This window comes from Melozone crissalis, unplaced genomic scaffold, assembly GCF_028551555.1.
Source record: "Melozone crissalis strain CALT ecotype California unplaced genomic scaffold, PUWL_Pcris_2 ptg000006l_1, whole genome shotgun sequence".
In the NCBI taxonomy this organism is placed as follows: Eukaryota; Metazoa; Chordata; class Aves; order Passeriformes; family Passerellidae; genus Melozone; species Melozone crissalis.
In genome coordinates this window covers 51,475,778-51,491,339 of record NW_026535784.1, presented here as the reverse complement: position 1 = coordinate 51,491,339, position 15,562 = coordinate 51,475,778, and the positions used below count along the sequence as shown (strand labels likewise).

Below are 15,562 nucleotides of genomic sequence, written 5' to 3'. Positions count from 1 at the left end.
TAGTGCTGGAAATTGGGTAGATGAAGTTCTTTGGGACTCAGAAGGATTTACCCAGAAGGGTACAGGCCTGGGCCTCACTTTGGGTAGACATTAATAGCATGCAGCTTGAAAACTGCTGTCTTTTGGGGAAAAAGTGGTCCCAAACACAACAAAACAACCAAACCAATCCTGTCTAATCTGTGTTTGAGAGACATCAACACCAAGGCTGTAGGTTCAATCCCATATGAGCCTTTTCCTGAAGAGTTAGACTTGATGATCCTTGTGGGTCCAAGTCAGAATACTCTGTGCATACTCAGAATGTTCCATCTGGGGTAATTTGGGGTGAATCTGCAGTTTCAGCAACCACTGCTGCCTGAGTATTATGTGAGGGATTTCATTTCCAGGCTAATAGAAGACATGAAGAATTTGAAAGACAATAAGCTTAAAAAATATTAAAATGCAGTTTATCTGTATACTGAAAATCTGATAATTCCCTAGAAGTTCCATCAGAAACAAAAAGCTGTAATTACAAATGCAAAGTAAAAATTATTCTAGTAATTTTCAGGGGCCTCCTAGACATGAATTCATCTTACTGCTAAGGTATTTAAATAAGAAACCTGAGAAAATGCCAGACAGCTGTGTTTTTTGGAATAATTTTAATAACCTAACATGGTAATGAGTTTACTGGTTGCATCCTGTTGCCCATACTGAAGTCTGTGCAACTCAGTCATTTTGCTGCAATTTTTTCTTGCAGAACCATCTTTAAAGCTGCCTATTGTTTTACCTTTTCACTGCTTGTTTGCATCTATCTAGAACCAAATAGCTCTAAGTGCAGAAATGATGCATGAGGTATTAACATGTGTGTGTGGCTGCAGGTTTGTGTTACAGATATAATAAGCAAGAGGTGTATGTATGTGTGTGTGTGTGTAGGCTGCACATACATCTTGGAAACCTCAGGGTTGGGCTGACATAAGTGCCTTCTGATGGCTTGCTAGCTAAGATCCAACATGAGCCTCTCTGGGGATGAATTTCTTAAAAAAATAAAAGTGGGTTCGGCCACATTTATTTGGTATTACATTCATAGGTGTAAAATAGCAGTTTATAGTTTCACTTGTCCATTTCCCTTGCTCTGGACCTGCTTCCCTGATCAAGAAATTCAATAGCTATTAAAAGCTGCAGCTGTACTAACAGTGCTATGCTTTATAGGAGGCATTTTGCAGCTATTACTGCAGAACAGGCGTTCTGTGCCAGTACAGATGTTACGTCCACCTTTTTCATAAGCACTTTATCTGCACCATGGGCATTGCATTTCTAATGTTTGCCTGAAATTGCTAAACATGCTCTGTGGCTGTAATTTATTTGGGCTGGTGTAGTTTAAAAGCCTGAAAGCTGTGTCTGCACCTGTTCTATTCATCCCACCAGGAAAGCACGAATTCCACTGCAGGAGGATTTGTGCAGTTTGGATCTCTTCTGTATAAATCTCCTGAACCAAAGGCAGCCATTTGCTTCATGTGTATGCTCCCCTTGCCTGAAGTGGAAAGAGCTTGCATATATATCACAAAATCCAAATTTTCTTATACTGAAAGGAGAACACACCTCTTGTTCTAATGAAGGACAGGCATACAGCTCCCACATTGCCTCCCTCAGCCTATCTCTGAGCAATCAAATGTGCACAGTGAAAGGTGAAACATGTGGCTCCAGTGTGTGCAACTGGAGTAAACTGTGCCAGGATAATGACACCAGTTTCATTGTGGGACAGTGTGACAGATACTTCTGAGTGAAATGTATTTAAAGTGATATAAAATGGGTGAAAAGGGAAAGCCACTGCTGAGCCTGATTCGCCTCCTGACAATGCTGATATCAGTGAATTTGTGCTAATGGAAGGTAAGCAAGAGTTGCAGATGACTGAAACATTGTCAATATCTGAATTTTGAATATTGAATGCTGAACCAGTGTAAGAGCCATTCATTCAACTGTTTTAGCCTAAAGTTTTGGAATTCATGCAAAATCCAGGAGTAGTCCTAGCTCTGAAGGACAAAAAAATAAACAAAAAAAGAACTTAAAAAAACCCCAGAAACCACCCCAAAACAAGCAAACAAGGAAGCCACTGTTGAGTGAGGTTTCCCAAACCAAAGCTATGTCCCACTTTGCCCAGTTCTGCCAGAGACATATGTCATCTGTAGACATGTCATCAAACATGACTCAAACCAACCCTTCCCCCAAAATAAATAAATCCAACCACAGAGACCGAAATGATTCTTTGGCATCCTAAAGATTCTACCCTACTTACTTGTGGTGCATTTTTAATTTACAGTTAAACCAGGGGCTGATCCATTACTTAGTGTTTTCATTAAAGTAAAACAGAAAAAAAAGCACTTGTGCCATGATCAGTCCCTTGAAACACTTGTAAATATGTACTGAATTTAGTGCAATAGAAGGGAGAAACAACATATCTATAAGAAAGCAAAAAAAAGAACCAAGGACTTAAGGAACAGAGCTATATGTGGAAATAAAAAAGATTATTCAAAGTATATGCTTTGGGAATAGTGATTAAATACTTACTCAAATATATTAGTAGTAACTGTATTATTAACATAAAATGCTCCTGAATTGTGCATTTAGGCTTTGAATTCCTTTTGAAATTTCTGATAGATTTGGCAAACCACACAAGCCTTGTTCAAGAGGCCAAGGATACCCCCTTTGGTAAATTCAAAAGCAGATTCAGAATTTGGCCCTTCAGGTGTAGGATACCATCAGAAGCTTTAGCTAGAATTACAGTCCTGCTGTACAGAGCTGAGTGTATATAATTCTCTAAGTAAAATTCATGTCTTATGTGTTGTAAAAGGAATGAAAGGTAGCTGTTAATTCCAAGGCTTATAAATATGTCAGTGGGTTTTCATAGCGTCTTAATAAATTACAAGAATAAACTCAGTGACTCATGATGTCACCAGAACTACATGCTGCACTGTATTTATTGTAATTATGTACAAAACTCACAGAATTTTTTTTACTATCTACATGAATATATAGGTCCCACTAAAAAAATCTAAGCAATCCTCAGGGATTTCTTCATTATTTATTTGCCATCTTTTAGTTGTTTTCTTGTTCTGAGCACTTCTTCAAATGAAAAAAATTTTCAAGAAAATATGTTTAAAAGGATATTGCTGCAACTGCTGTATTTATTCATAGAAAAGCTGAAATAAAATACAGTTTCCAAATATCCTCAAATTTGGGTGAAGTTCAAATTTTCCTTGGATCCTAGTTCTCTGGCTGGCCACCAGCCCGTATCACTAATGGTATAGCTAGCTGAAAAATGGAAAAACAATTTCATGAAAATTTCAAGGTTATTTTGGCATCAATCTGACACATAGAGATAGCATGAATATCGTAGAGTTGGTAATGCTTCATTCTTTAGTTTAAGAAATAAACACAGGATAGGCTAAAGGCTTTAGGTTAGTTAAATGTGCAAGACTAATTCAACAGCATTTCACATTCCCAAAGCAAACTTAGTGTGTATGAAGAAGCCCTTGGCTCTTTAGAGCCCTGTCCCAAGTGGTTTTTGCTGTCTCAGATGCAAGTGTAGTTTGCATTGAAGTGTTGTGATGATTAACTGTTCTCTAGTATCACAAACCACAGGGCTGATCTGTGGAGCTGGCCCTGCTCCCATGTGTGTGCTCAGGTGTTGAGTTCAATGGAACAGAACCTGTTACTTAGGATGGGGAGAAAAGGAAAGAATTCCAAATTGCATCCATTTTTTTATGGCACTCATTTAAACCCCTGGAAATGGTACCTCTGAATTTAACATACCTTGATTTGATGACATGCTTCTCTGAAGATACAAAATAAACAACAAAAAAAAAATGACCCCAATGTTTCTCTCTCTGTTGCTGAACTAATTCTCCAAGATATCTGTGCTTCCAAAGCCTGTCCCCTTGTTCCAGCTGCATGTCCACTCACATACTGGTTGCCCATGCAACAGGTATCTTTTCAACATGGATGTCTTCATTTTCTGTCCAGGAAACGCCATTCCAAACTTCCCATTCCAAAAATAATAGCAGTGTTCAGTCACATTTTATGAAAGCATCTTAGAATTTATATAAATAAAACTAGTGTACATTTCAAAGAATATATAAAAGGCTGGCATTTTTCTTTTACTGCAAAGATCAAAGAGCTGATTAGAATTAAAATTTCATGAACTTTAAATTATGCATTTAGTCATAAAAATATTAAAATAAAAATTAAAGCAGCAGGTGTACCTTATACAGTAAGATAAAGTTTAATATATTTTATTAGCTTAAGGGACACAGAATTACTATCTAATCAGAACTTCAGGCATGCATTTACATAAATATATTAAATTAAGAAAAGCAATTATACACTTAAACATCCTTTTGTCTAAAAAAAATCATTAAATCCACAGATTAACAATAAATCCAACTCTATGTATTTATCACTTCCAGATACAACTGTTCCATTTCTCAGATATTACACAAATACATTTGTTAGAATTTATATGCATTATACATATATTATATATTACATAATAGTGTGTATACATACATGGTGTTCAATAATATAATAATAATTTGTAGTTTTTATAGCACTTTTCATTTGAAGAGCTCAAAGCGCTTTTACAAGGATTGATTTCACTAATTTTTGGATGGGAAGTGGAGGCACAAAGATGCAATGATTTCAGGTTATACAGAATTTGTGACAGACAGCAACTGAATTCTCTTGTTGGGAACTTCAGTCCTGCTGTCTCCCTAAAAAGAACTGCACAAATAGCATAGAGAGTCTGTATAGGTAGACTTGCAAAGACTTGTAAGGTCTCAAACCAAGAAAACATTAATTATATTAATGATGTTAAGCACATGACTTCAGTGAGGCTCATATGCTTACAATTACTTGTGTGTTCCCAGCTAGGTGCCTTTATATACTTAGTAGTGTAATTCAGTTTACAGAAGATGCTTAAACCTACTTTGAGTGATATTTTCTAAGCTATTTTCCCACATTTCAAATGTACATACAGCACCTGACAGCTACTATGAAATAAAACTAGTTCAACAGGGGAATGTCACTACAGTAATGTTCTCAAGTGACAGAAGTTTGTTATTTCCTTTTCTGCTTGGCTCCCATTACAATCTAATTGTGCTCAAAGGGAAAATGAAGTTTGAATTCTGCAGTATAATTTGTGGGGGACAGCTAATAGCATTTCTGGATAATTCACAGGGTAGGGTTACTGCTCCTGGTACTAATGGAGCCCACTACAAGCTGCATCTGGTGACTCAATACCAGGTGGTTTCTGGTCTCAGTGTGTCTTGATATGAATTAAAGTCATTCTGCACACCAGTTTTGACTGCCTAGAACATTTTCTTTTTAGCAGCTCCTCCTAGGAAAATTCAGCAAATGGGCTTGTTTGTTACTGCCTTGTGATGCAAAACACCCTTTGTCCTACTGTAAAATGTATCCTACATAAAAAAAACCAAAAAAAACCTGTCTCCAAAGCAGCCACTCTCTCTGCCTTCTTTCCAAGAATACTGTCAGCACAGCTATTGTGTATATTCACATGCTTTAGCTGATGTTGCCTTTCTGAAATTTCCTGAGAATTTAAGCATTTTTTTCCTTAAAGTATTTTTTACTTCATTGCAAAATGAAAATAAATAGGAAAATCTTGTAGACCATAGAAGGACCTTTACTATATGATACACTGGATCCTCTTGGTAGTGTGTAACAGATGGAAAGTTGTTTCTTATCAGTAGAAGTAAATCTCTTCTCCAGTAATGCAGCTTACTGTCTGTGCAAGAATGTCTGACAATTTTGTTTCTGGAAGCCTGGCTGTGTGCAGTAGACAATAGGTAAGGATACAAACTCTTTGCATATAAGCCAGAATATTAAATGTTTGTGAATGTCTGTAGCATAGAATGATCACTTTGGTGATACTTTCTCAGTTCTGAGAGCTCAGGGAAGCAGGAGACTCACTCAGCTTTAACATCAGCTGATTGCTGGACATTTTAAAAGCATCAAGAAGTCAGGCAGATTTTGTGGAAATGCTGGCAACACCTATAAGGAAACCCAGGAGGATTGGAAAGCTCAGTAGGGCTGCCTGCAGGGCTGGGGCTGCACTCTTGTTCCACCAAACATTGGTGTAGTGCTGCAGATGCAGACAGGGAGAGGTCATGTGTGCACTGATGTCTGAAGTTAAGATCTTCTGCCAGCTAAGTGGATATCTTTAAGGGCTTAATCCTATAACTAATGAAGTCAATAGGAGATTATCAGTTGACATCAATGGGCTTGGAGTCACGCCCTCAAAGATTAAAGTAATCCTGTACTAAGCTTTCAGGTGGCTTCTGCTGTTTCACACCTAGATCCCAAAAAGTACGTGCCTTATTTCACTGAATTACTCTCTTGTTGAAAAAATAAAACTTTTCAGCAAAACAGACAATTTTTTTTCAATGGTTCTGAAAAATTTTTTACTCAAACTACTTAGGGAAATATTTATTTATCAGGTTTTTGTAGCCAGAACTCAGATTATTTGGTACAAATTTTCTGCAAATTTGAATTAAATTTAAAGGGTTGGCTGCATTTTTTATGAGTATGTTCCATTTTATTTTTTTTAATATTGCAAAATGAAAATAATAAATTTTTTTTACCACTTGGCTTCCTTCTGTTTTTTTCCAAGACAAAGGACACCTTTTAAGTTGGACAGAAGATCAAAATGGCAAAATTCCTAATTAAAGTGATACACAGATAAGCTAAAGGATAGTAAATTAAAATGCATTAATGTCTTTTGAGAATTTACATGATTAAGGAGAAATTAGCAGAACAGACTGTCGTTGGACTTGTTTTTTCCACGTAGAACTAATCTTATAAATGCCTATTTCATGGATGCAATCTAATCTTATAAATGCCTATTTCATGGATACAATTAGAATTAGATGTATGAAAACTCATTTTCACCATAGTGCAACTTTACACCTGTGGAATTACTTCTTCATATTTCCAGCATCTCCATTTTGCATAATTTTACAGGAAAAGGTCATTGTTTCTCAAGCCAAATTAGAGAAAATGTGTACTGAAAAGCCAAATTCCATCATGCCAGGGATATCATTCTGGTTTTCAGTTAAGTAGATTGCAATGGGTAAATTTGTGATAAGCACAGTGACTGAAGTGATTTCTGCCCTCCTCCAGCTCCAGTCTGTTTGTGCCTGAGCTGTGTGAGGCTGGAACTCCTGGACTGAGTGCCCAGCTAAGACACAGTGCTAAAAGTCACTATAAAATAACAACATTCTGTGGAATGACCAAAAGATAAAAGGCAAGATGTTGATGCACACATCTGTCAGGCACTTTCAAAATTAATAAGCACCTGCAGCAACCAGGGATTGCTGATGTTTGCTGTGGGTCTAGAAAGGAAGAAGCTGCAAAACCAAATGTGGACAAGTGAGTGAAAGGAGGAGATAAACAGGGGTGTCTTGTCAGTGATACAGAATTTATATTCTTATTTATACCTAACTTACACTTTGTTTGCATGAAATAGAATAACATGTGAGGATTTAAAGGTAAAAAGGGTTTGGATCTGAGTCCCTGTCTGTTAACAGAAGAAATTTATTCCCAGAGGGGGAGGCTTTGAGTTAGTATTTCTTATGGGGCGCAGTAGAAAAATGAGTTTACTGTTTTTCTGAAATGGAGTGAAATGATTTGGAGCTGCTTTTGCATAACATCTTTTTGTCTCCCTACTTATCTATGGAGTAAAGATGTTTCTCCTTATATTCCAGTAATATGCCTTCTTTCTGATCAGCAGCATGTAAAAAGAGAAAGATGAGCTTTCTGTCCCAAAATAATAAAGCAGGGGTTTAACACTAGCAGGCATCAGGGAGAGTCATGTTTCTTGCAGCAGGTAGGTTTGTTCTCCTTGAGCAGCAGAAAGGCTGAAAGAATGCCTGAGATGTACAATGTGTTGGGAACAGAGAGGCAGTAGCTCCGAATAAAGGAAGAAATGAATGGAATAAAAGATTAGGAGAGAGAGACACAGAGACAGAGACAACTTGAACACATACATAAAATCCCTTCTGGAGGCCCTTATCTAATTGCCTCATTTATCTAGTTTCATTTATAAGCTCAGTTTTATTCTGGGACACTCTCGGAGGCTGTGTGAGAATGGCTGCAGAATGACCTAACTGGCAACAGGCTTTCTACAGACCTTTTTTTTTTTTTGTATGCCAATTCTCAGGGCAATTACTGCAGTTGCCCTTTTTATATCAGCATCTTGGGTGGCTAGGCCTAGGGTTTGCTCACTCTTTTTAATAGTATAATTTCTTTTGATAAATAAGCAGCTAGGATTTTTTTTTCTTTCTTTTTTTTTTTTTTATGAGAATACTTCTTTCCCACTGGGACTTCCTATGAACATGTGGGCTTAATGCAGATGCCTGCTTTCACACAATATAAAAGATGATTTAAAAATGAATCAAAACAGTTTCACAAACTATCTCCTCTCTCCCTCAAACCTTCACTTAGATTATTTCTTCATTTTGAAGTTTTTATGGAATGATTCAGAGCAGATTTTTTTAAAAATAAAACAAACTGAAGAATTTTGCTTAAATTTTGCTTAAATTTGAAAGTGATTTTCTGGGTGCAGCACAGTCAATGTGAGTTTTTGCTGTTGATTTGAATGAAGCCTGGATTTAATTCTTAGCTCTTACTGGATTTTTATTTTCAGATTTCACTAGCAAACTAAATTTTCATTATTATTATTAAGATCAAAACTCCAAGATCATTGTTTTCTGTTCTCTGCATGATTGTGGCATGTATATATTATTTTGAACCTCCAATTTAGGTGCCATCTGTGGTATTTTTTAAGGCACTAAGCAGTGAGAAAAGAGCTATCATGTCTCCCCAGCTGGTTGCTGAAAACAACATGTCACAGTAGAGTTAAAGTTGGGTTTATTTTTAAATATATTTCATTGAAGAAAGTGTTAAAGATGTTATCTCTGTCAGATATTTCAACGTTGCTAAAATACTTCAGCGACTTTCTTGCCTTGCTGTCTATGAAGAGTGTAATAAAACCGTGCTATGTGACAGATTTAGACAGCTGGCTCATTCATGAGAAGTTCACATTTTTGTCACCCACGTTGAATAAGGAAAGATTAGATGCTAAGGTCAATTTACAAAAATGGTTGTCAGGACATTTTTTAATTGTAGAACTTTTTGTGATGGAATTCAGGGAAAAGACTAAAGGCAGAAAGCAGCGGAGACAAAGAGCTGCTATTAACCTACAGATGCTACCACAGGGTTCATTTTAAGATTGGTCACACTGCTTAGCCAATGAAGTGTTCGTGTGACTATAAGGGACCACCCTTTTCTGGGGTGAGAGGGCAATTTGGTCTTCATGCTCATTTAATCCCAAGATGTCTTTCAATGGACTGTCAGTTGAATCTACATTGTGCAAAATTATGCATGCACTTTTTAATGCAGACCATTGTTCTCTGAGCACTTAACCAAGATTTCTCAACCAATTTCCATTTGGCATGAGGTCACTGAAACCCAGGCAAACATATATGGAAGGCAAATGTAATTGTCTGTTCCTCAGAGCTGGAATGTGTGAGACACAGAAATGCAAGTATTGGTTATGCTGTAATTTCAGATTTAATACTCACTAAATGAACACTGACAAATTTCTATAAAGAAAAATTTGTTGCATGCTGCTGCCCTGGAGAGTGATTTTACTACTAGAATGTAACATGGGGAAAGTCTTTTAGATCTGTTTGACTAGAGTGTTGTCAATATTTGATGCATGAGCAGCTGCTTCTAAGGACCACAGGATGTGCACACTGGGGCTGCTCTGCTTTCTTTTCTTAGGCAAGATTCTGTAAAAGCTGCAGTAGGTAGTTTGCAGGTAGTGCAAAGGAAACCTGATAGTTGGTAAGCAGTGAACAAAGAAACTGGCAGTAGAGCTGGAGATAAGAGGGCACCAGTTCTGCAGATACATCTAATTAATACCTTAGAAAACATGGCTACAGCACGTACACCACATTTATTGATGCATTTACAAACACTTGGTTTTCTTGGCTCTCCAAGGAACACTTAGAACCACATTTGGCAAGACTGCTGTAGGTTTTGTACAAGTGACACCGTGCACAGGCAGCCCCTGCTTCAAGTGTCCACAAAGTGATTTGCACTGTAGTAGGGCAGTGCAAGAGGTGATACCCAGGCAGACTCTGCCCATGCCACACTGAATGGGGTGTCCCAGGGAAAGAGCTCTCATGAACACATGCTGCAATTTTATTAGGGTTGGTGGGCGTTTGCTTTTTTTTCTCATCCACTGTAAATGAACACAAGTTGACACAAGGGTACACTTCTAGATTAGATCCACAACACATTGAAGTGTGTGTTTGCTCTCTCTTTCCCAGTCTTTCCAATTACCTTGGTGAAAAATGTAACTTTAGTATTTTACAGGACATGGTAAAGCTGTCTCATCTAGGTGATGTCTATATTAGAAAAATAAAATAAAATAATATAAATATGTAACATGAACCCAGTGCCCATCGTTAAATAAAATATATGATAAAAAGCAGACCTTCTAGGATGACTGGTTTTGAAATATGCGAATATAATTTAATTATTAAACACTTGAAACAATCTTGATATTAAGCTGCGATAACCAGATTTTTGCATCTATGCTAGATAAAGAAATAACATTCTGTAATAGAGTTACATTGATGAAAGTGAAGGTTACAGTCTTACAATGAATTGCCTAGATAGGAATGCATTAAGCAGTTCTGAAATATTGTCTCATGATGGAGTTCAGTTTACCTTAGAAACTGTTACAACTGGATTTTATTAAGTCCAGCAGTTTATACAGTGATGTTTGGAAACTGCTTTCTCACTGCTATAATCAGATAGGTACAGGAACGAGATTTCTGGGATGTCAAAGAATTCATTAAGACATCAGCAAAATCCTTTGACAAAAATATGTTTTACAGTGGAATTGCTTCGTAAACTATTTCTCATGAAGAAATAAATATTAAAAAAGATTCCACTCTCTGCAAAACCGTATTTGTGATAGCGGCTGCGTGTGTATGTGTGCACATATTGGATATCGGGACGCCTGTGGAGACGTGCAGGAATATTTACACACATACAGGGGATTTTTCTGCACATTGGTGGATATTACACTTAAATTAATAAAGGAAATCAAATCACCGGTGTTTGTTGCAGGATAACAGTCTTTCAAAAACGACAGGATTCAAAACAAATGCCCGCTGAAAGTGGAGTTTCCAAATAGTCCCAGAAACTATACAATGTAGCTGGTTAGATCCAGCAAATAGGATGTCATGTCTAGGATCTGATCCAGAATACCTGCCCTTGTCACTCTTCGGATGTTTCTGTCCACTTGTTCACACTGGGGGCCGAGATAGCCTTTTTTACACAAGCATTTATTGGGCCTTACACAGACACCTCCATGTCGACAGGCCGGGTCGCATTTTGCTGTGGGTGAAAAAAACAGCGATTTTCTAATTTGTTTAGATCATCACAAACCAGAAAAAGATGCACTACACATTCATTTAGAGCTTTTCTAACCTTGTAGTGAAAAAGCATATAAATTAAAAACAACATAGAAAGGATGAAATATTAGGAGTGTTGAAGGCATATTTTCTAAAGTTTTAGAATATTACGAGGAGAAAGTAATTTTGTATATAATTTTGTATATAATTTTGAGGATGTTACCTGGGAAAGACTGATAAACTCAAATAACAGATTTTTTATGAAATGTCCAATTCCCATATTCAGGTTTCATTTAGGAATCTCAGGCAACTCCTTTGTATACTCAGTTCTGCACTACACACATGCCTTAGCAAAGCACACTACACCTGAGCAGTGCACCCAATGCACTCCTTTGGCTCTTGAATCACTCAATGCTGGGAACAAAACTGAATTCCTATTGGAGGAAAAAGAGCCAGGGTGTTTTTTTCAACCATTTTAATCAATTTTGTAAGTTTCAAAGCTTTCCCCTCTCTTTAGCAGATGCCTGGCGATTTATCTATAGAATTCTAGGTTAATCAGCTTGCTTCAGCCTTTCAAATATAGCTCCTATTTCAAATTGTAGCCAGTGTTAGCAAAATTAATAATCAATAACTTTAGTTGTGGTAGTATTTTCTTCTGGAGTAGTCACAGGACTGTGATATATATAATTTATATAAAATATCTTTCTTTTTCTGCAGGTGTTATGCTGCTTAATATTATCGATTGCAATGAACTTTAATATGGATTTATGGATATTTATACTGCACTCTAGAAATGCAGGTTTTCTTGATTCCAAGAGTTTCTTAACTACATGAAAAGGAAACTCATACCTTGTAAGTTAAATTTTCTTATTTAAACTATAATAGTACCTTGAGGTTCAACTTAGACCATCCCTATTAATTGTTGTGTGGGATACAGGGAAGGTAGATCCTTAGTCTAAATATTTTCTGTGGCTTTCTTGCTCATCATGTCCATCAAATCATCTATCATAAAGCTGTGATTTTTAAAACAAAACAGCTTATTCAAGACCCATTTATGTTCATGTTGGAGGCATTTTTTACTTTTTAGTTCCACTTGGACCAAGGCTGTAGAATGTTCCTCATTCTCTAAATGCAGGACAGGTCTGGAAAGTGAGGACAATTGAAGTTGGGATATTTGGCCAGATGAGCTCATCCATTTCTCTAACCTGCCTTCATTGCTGGGTTGTGAAAGGTCTGCTCATGAATCTTTGCCAGTAAGGTATTTTATTAGTGGTTTAATAATTGCATTTCATTCCAAAGTCACTTCTGCTCATCACTAAAAACCTGGAGGTTGCTGAAATTTACACTCCAGCCTATAAGGACTTCATAGCTGACCCTGCTTCCCCAGGGCCCTCCTAAGTGCCCTTCCAACCTGAATTATCCATGATCCATTGTGGGATCCTTGTTTTCCCTTAGTCCTTGCTATTTCTTTGAGTTCTACTGCCACAATATGGACATCTCAGTGTTAATCTCTCATCTGGTCAAATTTGCTGTCCAAAATATGCCCAATCAGGGGACTCTGCTGATGCTGAGGAATAAAATCTTTGTAATAACATCTCCTGTTACCCAGGTTGGTTCTGGGACAGCTGCACTGGCCAAAATGACACAGCTCAGACAGAGCCACAGCCTCTGAGACAGTGATGGCACAGCTGGGACACTCTAGGCTCATTCCCTTGACTGGCACACCCATCATCTTAGTTCAGTCACAGTCACTTTTCCAAGTGACTTTTAAAAGCTAAAGCAACAAGATAGGACCTGATGAAATCACTGTAATAATGGATCACAATAACATTGATTATTTGCTCTTTCGTGATACGTTGTACAGAGAATTCTCCTCAACAAACTGGTGGAGCCATTTCATTTGGCAGGATCAAAAGCAAGAATGTACCAAAACTAAAAAGTATGCATTAAATTAGTGAAGTGCAAAAGATGCAATGGAGAGCTGCAGTTCTTCTTTAGCATCTTTCCTGACAAGTCACCTCTCTGACACTGACAGTGATAATACTGTAAGTGGAAGGTGAATCTCCAAACACAGGACATGTAGTGACTGCACCTCAAAATCTTGGTGGAAAAAACAAGAATACTGTTGTTATGTTTATGCTATCAATTGCATTTTCTGCACTGGCTCACAATGCATTAGATGTTTTAGCAGTTGCATTCATCTAAAGACTTATTGTTCTTCTGCAGCTCATGAAATCACTATTTTCTAATGTTGTCTTACAACTGAAGGCCGATATATTGGTCAACATATACTGACAGTTTCTCTGAGCAAATAATTAAAAGCCAATTATGACATGTCACTGCTTTTTCCACTTGTTGCTGTGGATCTGTATACAAACCAGTTCTGCAGAACTCTCCTTCCCAGCCTTGATTACAGCAGCATTTTCCTGTGGGAGTGCAGTGCCCGTTCCGACAGTGCCTTGAGCATTCAGATGTCAGGATATGTGCAGGCTGAGCTGTTCTTTTGCATTCTTCAGGGACTAAAGGCCTGAAAAAAAAATACAAACCAAACAGAGTTAAAGTTGGGATCAAGAAGAAAAATTTTGATTTTTAAAATAAAGGCCTGATTCTCTGCTGTAGTATTATCAGTGGGAAAAATCATAAGATTTCTTTTCCTCAGAAAAAGAAGTAAGCCTAGAGATGATATATTACAGGAAAATACAGTACAATTTTCTATTATTTTATGTAACTGTCTTCAGAGATCTTCCACAAGATTAAGCAATATTCCTTGAGAATTCTTGAAGCATGAACCTGCCAAAAGCAGCTTGCTGAAGGTTTATCTTCATAAAGCTGCCAGCTTATTACAGGCAGTGATGGTGGTTTTTTTTCATTTCTAGCTGATCTAGATTTCCCCTTGGAAAGGGGGAAGAGTAACCTGAACAAGTTTTATGGCATTGTGATGTGTAATAATTTTACAGAAGTATTTCCTCTGTCTACGAATTCAGCTTTAAACTGCTGGCTTTTTATTTCCACATTCCCATAGAATGATATTTGGATTGTGCATTCTGGATGCTTATTTAAGCATGTGAACATCAGAAAAGACCTTTTCACTCTGAGAGTGACCAAGCACTAGCACAGGTTGCCCAGAGAGTTGTGGAGTCTCCATCACTGGAGATACTCAGAAATTGTGTGGGAAATTGGCTGTGGGAGGCCCTGTTTGAGCAGGGTGGGTGGACCAGGTGCTCTCCAGAGGTGCCTTCCAAACTCAGCCATTCACCATCAGGTGATTCTGTGGAATGTGTGCACAAAGGAAATTCTAGTTGAGATGGCTTAAAATATTTCTGACACTGGATGTTTTGGTTAGGATGATAGGACCATCCAAAGGCTACAGGTTCTCAGTAGAGGTACCATGTTGTGTCTCTGCTGTAGGTTTGGTTGCACAGGTACAAGTTTGGAAAAGAATGTCAGGATCTCCCAAGTGATCTAATCAAGTAATTGAAATAGGAGCATCATGGAAAATTAAATTAATTAGTGACAAATATAAAATTACTCATTCCCTAGGAAATCATCTTAACTACTGCCATACATACTAAGCCTGCAATGAGCAGGAAAAATATTCTAATAGTTTACTGGAGAGCTTAGAGAAACCTTGGCTAAGTGTCCAGCTAGAATCCAAACAAACCAAAACAAAATTCTGAGAGAATAGAATGGAATAGAATAGAATAGGAGACATTGTTCCTTATACTGGCATCAGTATTAACACCCCAATTATGTGCAAATAGCTGGAATAGCAGCTTGTGCACTGATTACTCTGTCACATATTAAATTCTTAGACTGATACTCCTGTGCAGAGGAAAGGATATATTTTGAGGTCTGAGAAAGAAGGATATGATAGAGGTGTAGAAAACTGTGACTGAAGAAAAATAGGGGGAAAAAATTGGCATTCTTGTTTATCTCCCATTTCAACATCAAAAGAAACATCAAGGGAAAAATTAAGCTAAAGAAAATAAAGTTAACTAGCTGAACTTGTGACTACTAAGATATCAAAAGATATCTGAAGCCTACGTTCTACTAGGATTTTAAATAGATATTTTTGTGTGCAATGG

General features: G+C 37.3%; 2 protein-coding genes across 3 annotated transcripts in view; one reads left to right on the top strand and one right to left on the bottom strand.

Annotated features, from left to right (window-relative positions):
* The window catches only part of ANAPC10 (anaphase promoting complex subunit 10), a 143,649-nt gene that overhangs the window by 80,795 nt on the left and 47,292 nt on the right, over positions 1 to 15,562 (top strand). The gene's annotated exons all lie outside the window — the stretch shown is intronic.
* The window catches only part of HHIP (hedgehog interacting protein), a 68,822-nt gene continuing 63,535 nt past the window's right edge, over positions 10,276 to 15,562 (bottom strand). Inside the window, exons 12-13 of the mRNA XM_054296061.1 lie at positions 13,856 to 14,004; positions 10,276 to 11,460 (exon numbers count right to left, since the gene is read on the bottom strand). Coding sequence (XP_054152036.1) covers positions 11,267 to 11,460; positions 13,856 to 14,004 — 343 coding nt within the window. The 3' untranslated portion in view covers positions 10,276 to 11,266. The remainder of the gene's footprint in view (positions 11,461 to 13,855; positions 14,005 to 15,562) is intronic.